Source organism: Vigna umbellata, chromosome 1, assembly GCF_029865625.1.
Source record: "Vigna umbellata cultivar VRB3 chromosome 1, Vumbellata_1.0, whole genome shotgun sequence".
In the NCBI taxonomy this organism is placed as follows: Eukaryota; Viridiplantae; Streptophyta; class Magnoliopsida; order Fabales; family Fabaceae; genus Vigna; species Vigna umbellata.
The window spans coordinates 97,530,052-97,549,267 of NC_142165.1; the positions used below are offsets into that span (position 1 = coordinate 97,530,052).

At 33.0% G+C, this 19,216-nt stretch overlaps 2 protein-coding genes, 1 long non-coding RNA gene and 1 pseudogene across 4 annotated transcripts; 2 read left to right on the plus strand and 2 right to left on the minus strand.

The window, feature by feature from the left end:
• The first annotated feature begins 681 nt into the window (after positions 1–681).
• LOC148206939 (serine/threonine-protein kinase 52-like) lies at positions 682–5,153 on the plus strand. The gene is made up of 6 exons (XM_088104996.1): positions 682–1,201; positions 1,734–1,855; positions 3,535–3,731; positions 3,826–4,000; positions 4,358–4,492; positions 4,603–5,153. Exons 1-6 carry the CDS (start codon positions 877–879, stop codon positions 4,807–4,809), a joined length of 1,161 nt encoding a protein of 386 aa, XP_087961122.1. The 5' UTR covers positions 682–876; the 3' UTR covers positions 4,810–5,153.
• Positions 5,154–8,156: 3,003 nt separating this feature from the next.
• Positions 8,157–12,114, plus strand: LOC148206940 (uncharacterized). Of its 2 annotated transcripts, none has more exons than XR_015783815.1 (4): positions 8,157–8,945; positions 9,502–9,593; positions 9,699–10,072; positions 11,708–12,114. It is a non-coding gene; the product is annotated as an uncharacterized LOC148206940 (long non-coding RNA). The 2 variants fall into 2 exon arrangements; XR_015783814.1 differs by having other exon boundaries at positions 8,162–8,945; positions 9,940–10,072.
• Positions 12,115–16,242: 4,128 nt separating this feature from the next.
• LOC148206941 (uncharacterized) lies at positions 16,243–17,013 on the minus strand (annotated as a pseudogene).
• A 710-nt stretch (positions 17,014–17,723) lies between these two features.
• Positions 17,724–18,971, minus strand: LOC148206942 (bidirectional sugar transporter SWEET5-like). The gene is made up of 6 exons (XM_088115265.1): positions 18,929–18,971; positions 18,723–18,759; positions 18,425–18,641; positions 18,181–18,342; positions 17,918–18,037; positions 17,724–17,834 (listed from the first exon to the last, which is right to left on the minus strand). Exons 1-6 carry the CDS (start codon positions 18,969–18,971, stop codon positions 17,724–17,726), a joined length of 690 nt encoding a protein of 229 aa, XP_087971391.1.
• Positions 18,972–19,216: the final 245 nt, after the last annotated feature.

Consider the following 19,216-nt stretch of genomic DNA (forward strand, 5'->3'; position numbering starts at 1 on the left):
ATCAAAACATGAACAATTAATAACTAATTAAATCCAATAAACTCAAAGACCAATAATCATGTTAATATTTATAACTTACAAAAATTAATAAACTTTCTTTACTACTAATTAAGCAAACATTTTAATTCCACAAATTTCTTTAACTACTAAATATCATGCCAATATCAAAACAATGGATCAATTAAAAATTTAGACAATTATTATAATTTAACATTTTATAATTTTTAACATATAAATTTGTTATTATACTGATGACTTTTATTTGTGTATACTTATTTGAATTTGAAAGAATGATTATCTAAAATATAAAATGATAGAAATTTTGAAAAAATAGTTAAAATATGTTAGAGAGATATTAACAACTAAAAATCTAAACGAATTAAAAGATAAAAAATTAATGGGATAATTTAATTAATTACAAAGACAATGATTAAGAGGAATTCAATATTTTGTTATTTGAACATAAGATTAAAATGAGTTAATCTTATTTTCTTTTACTTTAATGGTTACTTACTTATGTTACTTTACTTTCACTCTCCTATTATTGTCCCTGTAAGGAAGCCGACTGTGACGAGTAAAAGAGAGAGAAAAAAAATACATAACAGTTATTGTTTTTATTATAAAAAAAAAGAGTGAATTATTATTATTATTATTATTATTAAAAGTGGGTCAGAGAGACACGTTATGAGCAGACAGTTCCATGTGGCCACATGGATGAGAGAAAGAGAAAGAGCAAGAAGAAGAAGAACAAGATCATCAACACCACCACCATCATCAGGCAACACACCAACAACAACTGAAACATCTTAGACCCATAATTCTCTCCCTCTTTTCTTCTTTTTGTTAATTGTGTGGGAGGCACAGAAAAAGAAGAAGATGAAGGAAAGCAGTGATGGGTTTGTGAGGGCGGATCAGATTGATCTGAAGAGCATAGATGAACAGTTGGAGAGGCACCTCAACAAGGTGCTCACCATAGATAAGAAAAAGCGTTCTGATGAGGACGAAGATGCTGATCAGGTTCATGTTCACACCAGTGCCACTGCCTCTCCCAAATTCAGACCCGCCTCTGCTAGGCTAAGTCTCAAGAAGCAAAAGCAGGACTGGGAGATTGATCCTTCTAAACTCATCATCAAAAGTGTCATAGCTCGTGGCACTTTTGGCACTGTTCATCGTGGTGTTTATGATACTCAAGATGTTGCTGGTTAGTTGTTCCTTTCAACTGATCCATTTTTACTTATCAGATTCAGATGTCTAATCTCCCAATCACCAAACTTCAACTGGGAGGAATTTATTTACACATATGTCCTTTTTAGCGATCTTCAAGTTATTATCATTTTTAGTTTCAACAAGTGGGTTAACTGTTTAATTTGTATGAATAAACACCCATGGATGAAATTCTAAAAGCTCTTAGTTTCATCTTCAAAATTATTACTTGTAGCAAATTACTCCAGTTAATGAATTAATTCCCTTGCTCGCAGGATTTTCTGGAAAAGAGTTGACTTTTAGAATGGTTTAGTGTGGAGTTGAATTTACGGGAATAATAGTAAAATTTGGGATTGGGCTTTTAGTGATGTAGAATTCTAAGTGACCCCATTGTGGATTTGGTTTTCTGGTGTGGAGAATGAATAAACATGGTGTTTTTTGTTTCAGTGATTATTTCTTCTTTGAGTAGAATTTGTGTTTCCTTTTTCTGCCTTTACTGATCCTAGTTATTGTGGTTACTTAATGTTCAGTGAAATTGTTGGACTGGGGTGAGGAAGGACAAAGGACAGAAGCAGAAATTGCCTCCCTGAGAGCAGCTTTTACACAGGAAGTTGTTGTTTGGCATAAACTTGATCATCCCAATGTCACAAAGGTTGATTTTAATTTCTTTGTCGTCAGTGTATTCTTGTTTGTGCAATTGTCATCATAACATGTTGAGCTTGTTATTTCATAATTGTGTATGCTAATATTATTTGATTTTATTTGGGTGGAGGGATCCATCCAAACATAGAATTTTCTGCCATATTAGGTCCTATGAATTTGTGTTATCAGGTGAGCGTTCATTTTCAATAGAATGCAAATCAGTCCTCCTTTTTAAATATGCCTTAGCATACTTAAATGTAATGAATTAATAATGTCATACAAGGTATTCAAGTGGATAGGTATTCTGATAAAAATCTTTTAATTCTCAAGGATACCAAGATTTTTGCTGGTTTCATGTTTCAGGGATTTCCTTCTTAATTATATCTTCCCACTTTTCCACCTTCTTTCTATATTCTCCTTCCATTACATTCAACTAGAATTTGCTTGAAATTGTACAAGGACTTGCTTTTGTGTGGATGAGGGCCACTACTATTATCCTTGTTGTTTGAAATTTCCATGCACTTTGTTTTAAGAACATGAGGTATGCATTTAGCCTACTGTACCTTTATTGGAAAAATACTGAAATATGAGAAATACAAGTATAATATGGAGCTGAAAATATACTATTCGTATAAAATTGAAGTTTCTTCACAACATATGAGCTTAACTGTCCTAGATATGTTTTTCTTTCATATTGTTTCTCTGTCTATAATCTGATATTGGTGGTAAAGAATATTCAGAGGTACACTGCTTGCATTAACTTGTGGCATTATTCTCATATTATACTAACCTTATTAACGGGGATACAGTGCTTGAATTCCAGAAGTTTTAATATAATCTCTACTTGAGTGCACTTCAACATATTTGGAGTTTATTATTTTCATTTTTTAAAAAGCAGTTTTGAGGAGATCTCTGTTGACAGTAACATTGCCTATCCTTTATGAGTTGATTATAGAACACACAATTTAACTACAACCTTTCTAGCTGAAGTATGGGGCTCTTAGTTTATAGCTTGTTAATCTGTTTTATACTCTGTTGATCTAAAATTGAATACTAATATCTTCACGTAGAATGGAGTCAGTTTTGACATCTGCTTATTCTATGTTAATTATAGAAAATTTACTGTGTTCTGAACTCGAACTAGTCTTTTTCACAATGGAGGGTGAAAATAAATGTGAATAGACTTTTTCCATTTGGTTCAGCATCCATGTTTCTGTTGCATAAAGATTTTAGATAAAGTTTTGACAGCCTGCCAGCATTTTTGAAATTTACTTTCAATGAAACTTCTAGTCTTCCGGTTTCTATTGTTTATGGGCAACCTTTTCTTCGGAAAAGTTTATCTGTCTATTACACGTTCTCCTCAAAATGAACTTCAAATTTTTCTAACTCAAGGAAAGATACCTTGTATCTTCATTAGATTCAATTTAATTCATTCAGTATGTTGGGGCACCCAAGTCTGGACTTTGTCCATTTGTCCTACGCATCTGGTACAGAAGATGCATTTAGGTGTGGAGCATGAGCTTCTTGCCCCCCTAATGCTTGTTTTGGTTTCTCATCATGACACTTTCTTGTTCAATCTTTAGATATTTGCAGATGATTTGTTTTTCTCTTTTCCCAAAGGGCATTGTACATGTTTCTGCAAACATTTTTCTACCCAATATTTTTTAACCATTTACATTCCATGTTCAGTTTATAGGGGCAACAATGGGGTCTTCAGAATTGCAGATACAAACTGATAATGGTCTGATTGGCATGCCAAGCAATTTCTGTTGTGTTGTTGTGGAGTATCTTGCTGGAGGAAATCTGAAATCATACCTAATAAAGAACAGGAGGAGGAAGCTAGCTTTTAAGATTGTCATTCAGCTGGCACTTGATCTTGCAAGAGGGTATCTATTTTTTCCACCTTGTTTAGCGGTTGAGCCAATAATTATCGTAATTTTTGTGTGCAACTACTCAACCTGAATTCACTTGGTTTTACAGGCTGAGTTATCTTCACTCTCAGAAGATTGTCCATAGAGATGTGAAGACAGAAAACATGCTGTTGGACAAGACACGCACAGTTAAAATTGCTGATTTTGGGGTTGCACGTGTTGAGGCATCAAATCCTAACGATATGACTGGGGAGACTGGTACTCTTGGTTATATGGCTCCAGAGGTGAGTAGTCAATACCTGAACAATCCTTTACAAATTAGATATTATTGTACTAGTATTTGTGACACATCGGAAGCCTTAGTTCAAAAAGGCATGCTGTGTACCAATATATTTCATGTTATGGGGAATTAGCATATCCTGTCCCAATATTTCATCCAAGTGAGGATAGGTGTTTCCAATTTTCATTTCAAGATTAGAGCTATTCAATGAGGGTAAATGACGACTTTCATGTGGCATCATATACTGTGAAACTGTGAATAAGAGAAGAAAAAGACGAGAAAAAAATATTTAATTGATCACAGAGAAAAATCTTTGTAATTGAATATTTACTTTTGTTTTCCCATCGGGGATGGTGTACAGGTTTTAAATGGCAACCCCTATAACAGGAAATGTGATGTGTACAGTTTCGGCATCTGTTTATGGGAAATATATTGTTGTGACATGCCATATCCTGACCTAAGTTTCTCAGAGATTACATCAGCCGTTGTTCGACAGGTATATTTTCTTCTCTGTTTTGATTGATTTCCTCACTTCAGCAGTGACTGTTTATCACTGTTCTGTGTTTATGGATCCATTATGATTATTATGTTCTGTTGGAATTTTAGAATTTGAGACCAGAAATGCCAAGATGTTGCCCAAGTTCTCTGGCAAATGTCATGAAGAAATGCTGGGATGCCACTCCAGATAAGCGACCGGAGATGGATGAGGTAGTTTCCATGCTGGAAGCCATTGACACAACCAAAGGTGGAGGTATGATCCCTCATGATCAGCAACAGGGTTGTTTTTGCTTCCGCAAGCATAGAGGGCCTTGAAGGTTTATTCATTAGTCTTGCAGACAATTTGGTTATAGTGATTTTTCACTATTTGAAGAATCAATTTGTATCTATAGTGAGAAAGCAGTATTTGGATACTAGATGAGACAAATACACAGTAAGGGGTACAGGTAGGAGGAGCTGGTGACATGTCAATATGTTGGGTGTGTAAAACTGTACCTCTGATTTTCTTTTACCTTTTTTCCCCACATTGGTTTGGGTTCTGTGGGTATGAGTATTACTTTCTGCTTGGCAATGTTGCCGGATTTGACTTGTAACTTGCAGGATCTTCATTATACTATCACATACTCGCAATCATAATTGATGATATTAAGTTGGATCCATTTGCTTTGAAACCAATACTTGCTTTTGTTAAACCAGAAGTAAAACCTCTTTGATCACTTGAATACAAGTTCTTCTGAAAGAAAAATCTCTTAATAGGTTAAAGAACCATTGCATTCTTCCTTTTTGTTATAATTATCAGAGAAAAGTATACAAAAAACTTGAATTTTCACTCAAGCAAAATGAGTTTCTACGTAGGCAATATGAGTTTTTGCATGAATAAAAGAAAACTACCTTCTTCCACCATTGTTCGACCTTTGAAATACAATTGATGCCAACCATACTCTAAACTTTTCACCTTGATGTACCACCTCAAAGTTTTCCAATCCTCGCCAACTTCTTCTATTCCTATCAGCACCAACTGACTTTATATTTAGTTTGTCAAGGCGCATCTTGAATTTCATCAATGAATTATTTTGGTAATCATACATGCTTGATTATCAAATGTGTGAATTTTTACCACTTTAAAGATTCATCATCGATTACATCTCTAATAAAATGGAATGTAATGTCATTGTGTTTTGTATGCTCAAGGTACATACAGTTCTTGCACAAGTGGATAGCACTTCAATGTTTATGCTCAACTTCTAGTACATTGATAATCTCTTTAATCCACAAAGTCGCCTCTATGACAGTTACGTACTTTGTCCTCTGTGGTTGAATGTGCAGAGTGTGTAGTATGGCGTTTTTCAATTAATTGCATTCGCAAATAAGTAAAAATATACCTTTTCATTGATCTCCTCGTGTCAAGTCTCCCGAGTTTGATTTAAATCAATAAAACTCTGATTGGTCAATTTCCTTAAACAAATGTACTGTACACAAGCCTTAAGGTTTTGGTCCCTAATAAATATCTGCATATGAACTTAACTCAGCTAAATCCGGATCATAATTTACACTATGCTTCTAATGACACTAGCATATGGTATCCGTGACAGTTTTTTCCTTATCATCATCAATCTGAAAATTGGGTTGATGATAACTTGGAAATGAGTTGCAATGGGTATTGTAATAGGTTTTACCTTTTCCATGTCAAATTTAGAAAGAATTTTGTCCAAGTAATCCTCTTGGTAAACCCTGGATATCCTACATCCATACTAAGATCTCAACTGTTGCTTGAGCTTATTTATTCATGAACTTGGTCAAAATCATTATCTAGTTCATTCTGAAATATATGTACCCTCAAGTTATCAATTGACTTTTGATATGACTTTACATCATGAAGCTCCTTCATGACTACTTCAGTAAAGGTTCTATTATTTTGTTATGCATTGAGTACTCTTTGATTTTGAACAAACACATGTAATCCATCACTTCTATCATAGAATGTTTTTTACAAAACATTTACAATGTCAAAGGTAAGTGAAGATATCTTTTCATGATTTTTGGCCTCGGAAACATCAATACCCATGTTTTTACTTTTTGGTTTTTGGTATACCATTTTTCATATTTTGCATGTTCTTCTTCCCGCAAATGTAAGACACTTTTTACTCTACGACCTCCGACCATCAACCATGATGATTTCTGGTAATGTTCTGCTTCAGATTCGCCTTCGGCAAGACGAAACTTTGGTGGATTGTGTCATTTTAAGTTATAAAGTATTCTCATTGTAAAAGTATATGTTTCATATATTTTGAACTTTAATGATAAGTATCAGTAAGTTAATCTTATCCTAAAATATGTACTGAATACTTACATGTGACACACAGTGTATTAGTGCATTGCATTAATTTTAAGAACTTGTTCAATTAATAACTACAAATCTATTCCTAATCTTTGAAATTAATCTTATTTGATTTGAATATGTTAAAAAAATGCTTTACAATCACAATCTATTTGCTGATAAAAAATATAGAATCTAAAAACAAATTAAATAATGAGTAATCAAGTCACTTTAATGTTAAAAATAGAATAAAAAACCATTATTAATAGGATATCATATCTATATCCAAAGGATTATAAGTTAAATGAATTACTTTAAGTTCAAAAAGGAAAGATTAGTTGCTCACAATAATAAGAGTTATCTTCAAATACATAAAGAAAGTGTAGAGAAAAGAGAAGTTATACTTAAAACTCCCCTGCGTTCTTCGAAGTTCTTCCTTTTTCCAATTTTCCTTGTGTCTCTCAATATTCAGACAACTAGATCAGAACAAATTTATTGAATTGATCACGAATGAAATAATATTCTTTATAAATAATCATTTTTGTTTTTGTTGATTTTTTATCTTTAATATATCAATATAAATTTGTTTTTCTTTTTAACAGTTTGATGAAATTTAATATATTCTATTAAACAATTTGACATATTAATTTGAGTTACTATTAAGAAAAATATGTTATGAACTATGAAATACTAGTGAAACTAACAATAAAAAATACAAGCTAATCAATCATTCATACAAATCATAAACTAGATGATTGTTGTGGAATTAGATGATTGTTAGTGATTATTTTTTATCTATATTCAATTCGTCTAGTAACAGAGGATGATTCATTCATTTATAGAGAAGAAAAACCTGTTATATATATACTCATAATATGCAAATCAAATTGAGAAAACTATAGATGCATCAAAATTTGTAAAAAAAAAAAGCCGTTTTTATCTACCTGAAATAAACTATGAAATACTGCCCCTTTGATGTAATTAGTGTATTTATACTCTAATTTAACCTGTTGATTTTAGTTATCATAATTAAATTGAACATATATTTAAAAAAAAGATTAATATTAAAGTAAATTAATTTAAACGACACGAGAATTCCTAATTTTAATACAGTAATATATTACTTTTTTTTTCCTTCCTCGATGGTATAACCAAAATACTGGGGGAGTGTTTCAAGTGCTATAAAAGAAAGAAAAATGATTCTTTGACACGGTTTAAGTAAATGACATTCATTTGACACGCAGTGGGGTCCATTCACTGTCAATGTCATCAAGGGTAAATTTGTCATTTGCATGCGCTGGTTTGGTAAAAGAATAAATGAAACTGTGCGTTTCAATGAAGGGAGCTGCTGCATTAGGGTCCTCTCTCAGATTTGAATTTGTCAGGTCGCCCATTTGATTTTGAAAGAGGAACTCTTCGTGTGCGTGCTAGGGTTAGGGTTGAGAGAGAATGCGAGAAAGAAAAAAAAAGGGAGGACTTCATGACTGCCACTTAACCGGAGACTGGACCTGATCGGAAAAGTTTGAACCAGCGAAGTCAAAGTAGATGATCGGTGTGGAGCGCGGAAGGCTTTTACCATGGTCTCCGTCCACCGCAATGCTGCTATCAACGACCTCGCCCTACATTCGTCCAATCAACACGCCATCACCGTTGCCCGTGACAACTGCCTTGCCGTCGTCAATTTCGTCCGCGGCCGCTGCAACTGATGCTTGCGCCTCAACAAGGAACTTACTCTGGTCAAGTTCAATGCGCCTAGTGACCACTTTTTTATGGTTGCGAAGGAGAAGGTTTTTGTCCACCAGACTGAGGATGCACGCATATTGTTCGAATTGGAATGCTCCAAGCCCGTTCTATGTGCTTCTTCAAATTCTTGCCCTGTTTTCTCGAATTATCATCGAATATCAAGTTGGTTATTTTTATTTTCTCTATTTCTTCTTTTGGTGATGCTGATTTGTCTTGTATGTTAAAAATACCTAGGGTTTAGGTAGCATTTGATAAAGAAATTTTGGTATATTGTCACTAGTTATGTTTTTCGGGCGTCAAATATTTGTGATGTTTTGCAGTGGGAAGATTTTACACAGATTTTGGAGACTATTTTGAAGCATCAATGAACCGTGAGAAGTTCCCGGAGAAGGTGCACTCATAAACTAACTATTTGTAACTTTGGATGATGGAGATTATAGATATTTTACTGTGTCTTACAGAACAACTTAATACCTCATTATACCCATGTCAATTCTAATTCTTCTAAAACAAATTGCATATAAAATTTAGATATGATGTAATTATTGATTTGTTGCTTGCTTACTACATGTATCCTCCACATGGAAGAAGAGCAAATGCTATAGAGCAAGACCATGTCTAAATTAACAAAGTCAACAAAAGAGGCAGTTGTGGCTACTTTGAAGTCTATTATATATAAAAATGATCTACATTTTTCTCAATTATTCATTCTAATTTGTACCCTTAATCTTGTATGCCTTGATTGATAGGTTGGAAGAAGAATAATGCATGATTCATATTGGAAGTATATGCTGGATTATGTATGGAAACCATTCTAAATGTGATAATGTGGTTGATCTCATTGCAAAGTTCATCTTATCTTGTTTATGTTACTTTCTATCATATGATTAGCCTTTGTTAATTTCCATGGTACATAAATGTTATACTGAGTTTTCATCATTGAATAGGTACCCAATTTATATTGTCCCAAGTCGAAACAATGAAAAGGAATTGGAAGCATGCTTTCTCACTTACCATACTCTGTCATCATCTTTCGAAGGTATCGCAATATTTTTGTTTTTCGAATCAATAATTGTAGTTCAAATTGTTGTATTTTCAAATATTATAGTATCGGATTGTGTTTAAATGAGTTATATATGATCAGATAAGCATGCCAAAGAGTAGATTATACTATATTTCTTTCTAAAGGCTATTTGAAGAGGTAAGTGCTACACACAATTTCAGTATATGAAAAAGTTAACAATATTTTAAGAGAAACTCAAGGATGAGCATTGCATAACCCATATGTTTGTGCATGGTTTGCCAAAGAAAGGTTGAATGTCTTTGTCTCCTTGGCACTTATGATTAATATTTAGATATATACATAACGGATAAGCAATATGCAGAGATTAATATTTGAAGAGCCTGGTTGGAGTAAGAAAAATATTGTCAAGGATTTCTAAGGAAACATCGTAGGATGCTTTGAACAACACACCTTGTCTGCTTCCTACATGGATTTCTAAGTTTTCTTCTCAATAAGTAAGTTTATACTTTAGTTGATTGCATGTGTTTTTAATGTATCACTCTAGTAACATGTTTGGATCACTCTAATGACAAGTTCAACCTTAATGTATACATACTAGTTTTTTCCAAAGTTTTCTGCATAGTTTATCATCTTTAGTTGGTTGAATGTTGGGACACTGGGTTATTGAAATCATAAATGTTGCTTGTTAGCAGTAATTTGGATTGGAATGTGAATTATTCTATGATAACAACTCTTCATTTTTTCCCTTTAGATTAAGACTTAGCTCGTTACCTTGTGTTTATCATCAACAGGAGAATGATTGTGTTCTTCATAGTTTTGTAATAATCATATCATTTGAACCAAGAGCTTTAGTGACAAATTGGAAGTTGTAATAAGGAAGAACTTTATGTGGGTTGTCATGAAAAGATATAAATCTAAGGTAGACTAATGGAATCCTACTATTCTTTGGCATATAGAGAGCTTCTGATATAATGTGTAAATCTGAATAGTTCCTAAGGGCTTTTGTAGATCAGTTAGAAATGGTCATGCCGACTTGGAATCACACTACACTTTCATGACCAAATATACCATTCTGCCGAAGGATGTACATTTCTTATAGTCTTTCTGAAAGTGTGTGACTGAGTATAATCGTAGTTCTTTGAATAAATTTTTTGGTATATTTATACAACAAACTTAGATGCAGAAGCTACTATTAGTTGCTTGTATTGTGGTTTATGGTGATGGTTTGCTGAGATGTGGATCACTGATGGTAATTTAAACATGCATGCAGTTCCTCAAGTGTTTTTATGCTGCCTGTAATCAGTCTCTATCACCTTTAATCTGGATACTAAATATTTATATTAAAGATCACCAAAAACATATGAGGAACTACTTCGAATTTTTTCTGCTCATATTTATATTAGGTCATAATGTTTTTCTATATAATGATGATGAGGATTATAGAATATAATTGTATATGGTTTTATTAAAATAATGACTGAGGTTTTATTCTTACCCGGTTACCAAATTATAAATCTCAGAAGTTTTGGAGAGTGAAAATAGTATTCTAAAATTTTTGGAAATTTTTTCACTCAGTGGTCAGGTTTTCCTTTGTTTATAGTTTTATGTTGTTTAGTTTATGTAGGCAATTGTTAGTGTTACTTTTGGCATTATTCATGTTAAACTTTTTGTTTCTAATTATTTCTTTTTGAATTAGTGGTGGTGGCCTATACAAGTTGCTTCATACCCTGCCTCTGAATGCTTCTAAGTACATTTTACAAGCTCTGATAAGTACTTGATTGGATTCTCTCTTGCATGTTACGTGTACTTGATTTGATTGTGTGTTCATATCACATCAATTACCCAAAACTTTTCTAAAAAGAAGCATGATGAGTAAAATATTTTTATAATTTGAGTGTACACACATGTTCATGGTGAATTTGAGTACGTATCTTAAAATTAATTTATTATTTTATTTTATTTATGTAATTTCGTTTCATGCAATCCCTTTTTCACTGTTTTCATCAAACCTTCTCATGAGATGGAATATCGGCTGGTGGGTAAATCTTAAACATGAAGCACATGTTGATTTAGTCTTCGGTTCTCTGCTCTACATTCAAACTCTTGCTATAAAAATATATCTTATGCAGTGCATACCAGATTTGGAAGGCATTATTGGTAAGAAGTGTGCGGTGCTGCAGCGTGGGGAAAGATAGTGGAAAGTAAAGTTGTTATTTAATAAAAAGTTATTTTGGTCGTCATAGTTTCGGTGCTGGCGTTTTTGACAGAAAATGAATTGAAAGCAGGAGATGTTTGTGTATTTGAACTTATTAGCAAGAAGGATGGTATTTTTAAAGCTCATATTTTCTAAAAGGATCACTAATTTGTCTGCATGAAAGCCGTGGTCTTGCTGAGGAATTTGAAAGAAAATGTTGTAAAGAAACAAAGATATTGTAATGGGGTGTTCCCAAGTATTAGACATTTAGACATTTAAACAGTGTTACTGTTATGTAATCAACCAGTTATGTTTATTGAAATATAGTACTGCATTAGGTGATTTATGAGTTACTGTTATGTAATCCAAAGCTTCTACGTAAAATAAGTTGTTTCACTCACTGTAATTTTCTTTTTATTAAAGGGAAAAAGTTACTGCCATTATATATCTACCATTATAAAGGAAAAATGAATAAATAAAACTAAGAGGAATAAGTTAACATTCAGCTGCTTCAAAAGCAGTAATGAAGGAGAATCAAAAAGAACATTCTTAAAAGTAAATATAAATTAATTTTGATTTTTCAAAAATCTATATAAATTAATCACTATATTGTTTTTTATTAAAACTATTTTTGTTTTATTAAATCATAAATGTGGTATAAAATTTTTAAATTATATTTTTTCTTGAATATTCGTATAAAAATGCTTAAAGTGAAGAAATAATATTTTATTAATATTATAGAAAAATATTAGAAAACAAATAAAAATACTCTAATTCACTCTGTGACTTTAAAATTCAGAAAAATAAGACTTAATTTAAAGAAAAAGGCGAAAATAATAGTATTGACGTAATCCAATTTCGTCTTATTAACATAATATTATTATTATTTTTATTTCTCCTTTTATCTTATTTGATTTCATTATTTTAATTCTATTTTATTTTACTTTATTATATTTCATTTTAATTGCTCTGATTTTTTCTTGTAATAAGTGGTTATTACACTGAAAATTTGTGGTTGATTGTCACAGCCATTTTGTACAATAATAAATTGATGAACCTGATTTCAAGTGCTATCTTAAAGAATAAAACCTTTATTTCCCATTCACAAAACTTAACAAGAATACCAATGATCACATTTTTGTGGTGTACAAGAATGAAAGTGATCGACTTCAATACCAATGATCACATTTTGTAGTGCTTATGTGATTATATACTCAATTGCTTATGAACAAGAATAGTTGTGGTTTTTTATGTGAGATTTTATCAATTTTTTTGTGCAGTAAGTGGTTATCTACTAAGTCCTAAGTGGTTATTTCATAACGGTGTTTTGTACAACAACAAAAGTGGTTTAATTCAATCCCAATGACCACATCTTTTTGGTGCAGTAAGTGGTTATCTCCTAAGTCCTATGTGGTTATTTCATAACGGTGTTTTGTACAATAATAAAAGTGGTTTAATCCAATCTCAATGACCACATATCTCTTGGTGCAGTAAGTGGTTACCTACTAAGTCTTAAGTGGTTATTTCAGAACAGTGTTTTGTACAACAATAAAAGTTGTTTAATTCAATCCCAATGACCACATTTTTTTGGTGCAGTGAGTAGTTATCTACTAAGTCCTAAGTGGTTGGTTATTTCAGAGCGGTTTTCTTGTACAACAATTAATGTTGTTTAATTCAATCCCAATGACCAAATGTTTTCGGTGCAGTAAGTGGTTATCTACTAAGTCCTAAGTGGTTATTTCGAAACGATGTTTTGTACAACAATAAAAGTGGTTTAATTCAATCCCAATGACAACATTTCTTTGGTGCAGTAAGTGGTTATCTACTAGGTCATATGTGGTTATTTCAGAAAGGTGATTTGTACAACAATAAAAGTGATTCAATTCAATAGTAATCTTATTTTTTCAAGTAATGCATTCATAGTAATCTTATTATTCTTACCGTCAATGTAACCTCTTATATGTTTGACGTTTGTAGTTTCAAATTCATATTTTAAATACAAAAAAGTTGATAAAAATTTGTGTTTGGTTTCACTGAATACGAAACCAAATATACACATTTAATTTAATATTGTTGCATGAGCAATAATGATCATAATCCCTCCTTAATTTGTAGACAACACCTCAAAAACCCATGAAAAGATTGGGGAAATAGATGCAACAATTTTAATAGAAAGAATGATGGTTTATAGTGTTTCTTTAATTTACAGATCAAATTCTCCCAATCTATTCTAAAAGAAGTACTTTCAAGTATAAAGTGTTTTAAAACATTGAATCAGAACAAAATTGTTCCAAGGACATAAAATTTTGGTTAATTGGGTTTAAAACAGAGGATGTATAACATTGAGTAGCCATTTGCCAGCTAAGAAGCCAAGACAATACAACAGAATTGATCGTGAAGTACACCAGCTATGATCACAACACAATTCAGATAATGCAAAAACTAAATTACAGATTCCAATTTCATAGACTGCTAGAATTTCAAGACGAATCAAGAACGACACTAGGTAGATTAGCTCGTCCCATCTTTCCTAAACCTTGAAGTATCATATTGTATGTAGCTATATCAGTATGATAAAATTTTTCTCCCATTTCAGCCACAACAGCCCAAGCCTCAGTGAAATAAACCTTTTTGACAAAAGAACTCATGATAGAATTATAACAATAACTCACTGGACTCACACCTGCATTATTGAAAATCTCAAACAATTTGCAAGCCAAGCTCAACTTTCCCTTTGCCAAAAATATAGACAACAAAGTATTCACCATATCAACATCAAAAAAGCTGGGAAGAATAGCCAGTAGAGCACATTTGGAATTCTCTTTCTTTTGACTCCTGCAGCTTCTTTTTGGAATTCTGTTTCTTGTGAATTCCAGCCAAGTGTTCCCAAGAAAATGGAACACACGAGAATCTAAGGGGAGATGCAGCACTAAGAAGTGGATCCTCAGGGAAATACAATGATTCAAAGGAGGAAGATGAGGATGAGGAATGAGTCCTGCAAGATGAAACAATTAAATGAAAATGCAAAATTGTTTTATATAGATGATACACAAGATTTGTTGTCTGATTAGAAAAGAAAAAAGTAATTATATATTAATTGAGGTTGGAGGAAAAATGTGGTTTGTGGGATGAGAAGGAAAAAGAAGAATGATACTTATAACCCCAATTGCCAATAAATGATGATGCACATCACAAAATCCAGAAAAATGAAGTGAGCACATACTAAAAAACAAAATTTTCCACCCTTCAATCTTTAGAAGGCAAGGCAAATATGCTATTCTGCAATATTCCAATATCAAGTAAACAAAGCCAATAAAAAAGCCTTGCCAAAGCCAGATGGCAGAAGACACATAGAAACATGGCTACTACTTACCTCTTGAATCTCACATCCATGGAAGATAAGGTCCCTAATGGTCATAAATTTCGTTAATTTTCGTAGCATTGGTGAGTGAAAAACTGATTTCACAAGCATTGGTCCAGTAAGTGGTTATGTCTTAAGTGTTATGTGGTTATTTGTTAAGGTAGTTATGTACAAATAAACAATAATAAAGTAGTTAAATTCAATATCAATGATCACATTTATTAGTGTAGTAAATACTTATGTACTCATGCCTAAGTGGTATTTTACTCAATTGCTTACGAACAACAAATGTTTGTGTTTTTTAAGATAGATTTTATCAAATTTATTGGTGCAGTATGTGGTTATCTACTAAGTCCTATGTGGTTATTTCTGAAAGATGTTCTCTACAACAATAAAAGTGGTTAAATTCAATAACAATAATCACATTTCTTTGGTGCAGTAAATTGTTATATATTAGGTCTTATGTGGTTTTATACTCTATTGCTTATGAACATGTTGTGGTTTTTGAGGATAGATTTCATCAAATATATTGGTGCAGTATATGGTTGGTAGGAGGACACAGTCTATAAAAACATGGTTGGTAGGAGGGCACAGTCTATAAAAAAGTAGTCAAATCTTACACACCAAGTAAAATCATTAACAATAACTTTTATGCTTATAATCATATTAACAAAAACCCAGTACTAATATTCTCCAAAACTTTAATGATGACATTTGAAATTCTATATCCCATAAACTACACTAAAACCCAGAAAAAAGGGCAACGTAGGCTTGCAATTCTAATGAGCACATCCACTACAAGCAACTAATCAGACTCATTATATAATAGAGACCAACAAAGTACCTTTTTTTTTCATGGCCATGTGTCAACATTTTGCTTTTGTAACATAAAAAGACAATCGTGGAATATTTCAAGACATGAAAAATGAAAGAACCATATAACAGTGGAGCTTTCTCAGTCATTCTATCCACATCCAAAACTTTATTCAAATTCACAATACATTACAACAACAATAAACTGAAGAACTCGATTAAATATGTGTGCAACTAATAATCAAAGTAAATATTAAGCACGATGAAACTGAGGCGAAAAAAAAAACTAACATTTTCCTCAAGAAGAGTGTTGGCCCCCGCACGCGGGGCTATCATCGAAATTCTTCGATGGATACTTCGCCGTCACCATGCCGACCTCGAAGACGATATCGTCGTCGGAGGAGCGGAGGAGCGGAGGAGCGGATTCCGATGATCGACCGCCACTTGAAGAATGCGCGAACCCTAATTCCGTCAAGTTCCGCAATTTACCCCTACACGATTTTCCAAGAGATGGTGTCGGAGTAGGTGGCAACGTAGTTGTCCGCCGGGAGCTTGATTTTGCACGCGCCACCGAGCTTGACGGTAAACTCCCCGCTGGTCCGGTTCACGGCATACCCCAGGACGGTGGTGGCGGGAAGAAGACTGGAGGGTAAGCCGTAGCTGACGAGTTACACATGAGCCTGCGAAAGCATGATTTTTGGCGTTTTAGGGTTAGGTTTTTGGAACGAATTGGCCACGAGATTAAGAAGCAGAGCGAGTACGCACAAGATTTTGAGAGCGAAACCTTCACACCTATCAAAAACCTTCACAATCGCCGATTGAACAAGCTTTTTTAAATGGAAATCGAAGGCGCCAATGAAAAACGATGGAAAACAATACGCCAGAGAAAGCAAACCTAAATGGCCTAAATGGGATGTTTGAACGAACCTCGAAAGAAAACTTACCCAAATTTTGGTCTTTCCCCTTTTACCCTTACTCAGTCTGCAAGTTTTTTTCAAAAACGCTGACGTGGAGCGTGTCAAATGAATGTAAGAGACACGTAAGCGTGTCATTGTATTACTACTCTAAAAGAAAACTGTGAAAATACTACTGAAAACTAATTTGGTGGGATTGTGTGGCGTGCTAATAATAGATTTGATGTCTGATTTATATATGTATATAAGGTTCAAATTCATAGGATGAGTTTAAGCTTATGTTTGATGTACATTTAATACAAATTTCATTTATGAGCAGGATTTATATTAAATTTGTGCATTCAGAAGTGAGAATAGCACACATTTATGCATTCATGATTAATAATATGGCTTCTTTTACCTTTTATCTATATATATATATATATATATATCCTATATAAGATTCCGCGTAGTACTATAAAACATAATTTGATATGACAAAGAACAAGTATGGTTTAAAAAAATGTTGAGAAGTATAACTCATAATGTTTGAAATTTCTCAGCTGTCACCCGCTATTATTCATGCCAAAAAAATATTCCCATGAGCTCAGATGAGCATATACATCTTTAAAGCCAACAACATTGCTCTTTGCCAGACATCAATGCTGTTATTCAAAAACTACAACCATTGATTAATGCATGTTTCAATACGAGCCAGGAGTTTTGTTGGGAACTTGGTTATAAAAACACAACTTTTTTTTTCCTTTTTCTTAAACAGAAATACGGTCAGAAGCTCTGAAAAAGACTTCCAACTTTATGTTGAAACAAACTCTTATTCTTTTTGTCCCTTGACTTTGTATCTTCTGTGAGTTTCCAAGCACAAATCATATGATGTTAGCGGGTTCGTCGTCTTCATCCCAGTTGGTTGTTCGATAAAAAACAACGTAGAGGATGAGCTGTAACAGCCCAGAAAGTGTTCCCAAACCATTTGGAATCTGCCATTTAAAAACTTTAGTTAGTTTTTTCAAGTTCTCACCCTTTTCCTTTTTCATTACGGAATCATAAAAATAATAATTACCACGATGAATGGATCCCACTTAAGCAAGGCATAGGTTGTCCACACAATTCCATTGGCGAAGTTGGCGAATGAAAGTAAGAAAGGCATGTATTTCACGCTCTTGGTTCGAAGCACTTGTCTCTGTTCATTTTTTTTTTTTTAATTTTTTTGGTTTTCAAATGAAACCAAAAATAGATGATAACCAAACCAAACCACTATGATAGATATGCATAAATATTTAAGAAAAGAAATAAATTTGCACAGTTATGATTACACGTACGTACCATTACAGTCAAGGGTGCAAAATACATAAGGACGTTGAAGAATATGCAGATAGGTCCAACAATCACCTTTCTTCGGCTGGGGGTGTGAACAAAGGTCATCACCAAAAACACCAGTAACGCAAGGAAGATGATTTCACCAAGGAAGATGAGCAAGATCTTCCTCTGAAATTGTTTAGAAAACATCCATTAATTAGGGACTTAAGAATATATTATTACATTTTTAAAGTTGGTATTTTTTGCTCACCCTCTTGCTCCAGGTTGAGTAAATAAAGAAGACGAGAGCGTAGAAGATTTCAAGGAAGAAGCCAAATCCATTAATTGTGATGACAAGAGTGTTATCTTTTGTTACGAAGGGCAGTCCATAGAATGCCCACACACCACAGTTCAATATGGTTGCCATGTATGGATCTGACCTAAAATTTTGTACTGATTTTGCCTTAAATATCGAAATAAATGTAGGTCTGCAAATTACAGTTCCAGTATCAGTTGTTATGCCCACACCATCATTATCAATTGAGAATGGATATAGAAAGAGAGATTACACTGGCGACATGAATAAACCAAAAGAAATGACATTTCCTGTGCAACAAATAATAACCATATTAGTTACTTTTTATGTCCTTTTTTCTGTTTTTCGTAATTATATCAGATGAAACGACCACTTGAAAAACATTTAGAAAGTACCTGCTCATGGGAAAGGAAAACAAACTAAAAAAAACATGAAATTGTAAGATTTTGGAGAACAAACCAATTATTCCAACTGCAGTTCTTACTGCTTCGGAGTTAACCATGGCTACAATATGGAAAGAATAAACTAATCACGGTGAAGAATAAACTACGAAAGTAAAGTAATCCGATTTATTGAATGGAAATTGTTGTCATTTTTTTAGGTAACAATTGTGGCCATATATAAGTTATCAGAACCCAAGAAACTAGGTTTGAAGTGTTGATTTATCAACTTGCGTTCGAGCGACAAACATGTACTCTTTATATGGAACTCTCTCTTCAACTAACTAACTGTCAGCATTTTACCACA

Coding starts and splice junctions, on each gene's coding strand:
- LOC148206939 (XM_088104996.1), top strand. CDS start 877: ATGAAGGAAAGCAGTGATGGGTTTGTGAGGGCGGATCAGATTGATCTG. Junction 3,732..3,825: donor GCACTTGATCTTGCAAGAGG/GTATCTATTTTT, acceptor TTGGTTTTACAG/GCTGAGTTATCTTCACTCTC. Junction 4,493..4,602: donor CATCAGCCGTTGTTCGACAG/GTATATTTTCTT, acceptor TTGGAATTTTAG/AATTTGAGACCAGAAATGCC.
- LOC148206942 (XM_088115265.1), bottom strand. CDS start 18,971: ATGGTTAACTCCGAAGCAGTAAGAACTGCAGTTGGAATAATTG. Junction 18,760..18,928: donor AACTGCAGTTGGAATAATTG/GTTTGTTCTCCA, acceptor TTTGTTGCACAG/GAAATGTCATTTCTTTTGGT. Junction 18,343..18,424: donor ACTCAACCTGGAGCAAGAGG/GTGAGCAAAAAA, acceptor AAACAATTTCAG/AGGAAGATCTTGCTCATCTT.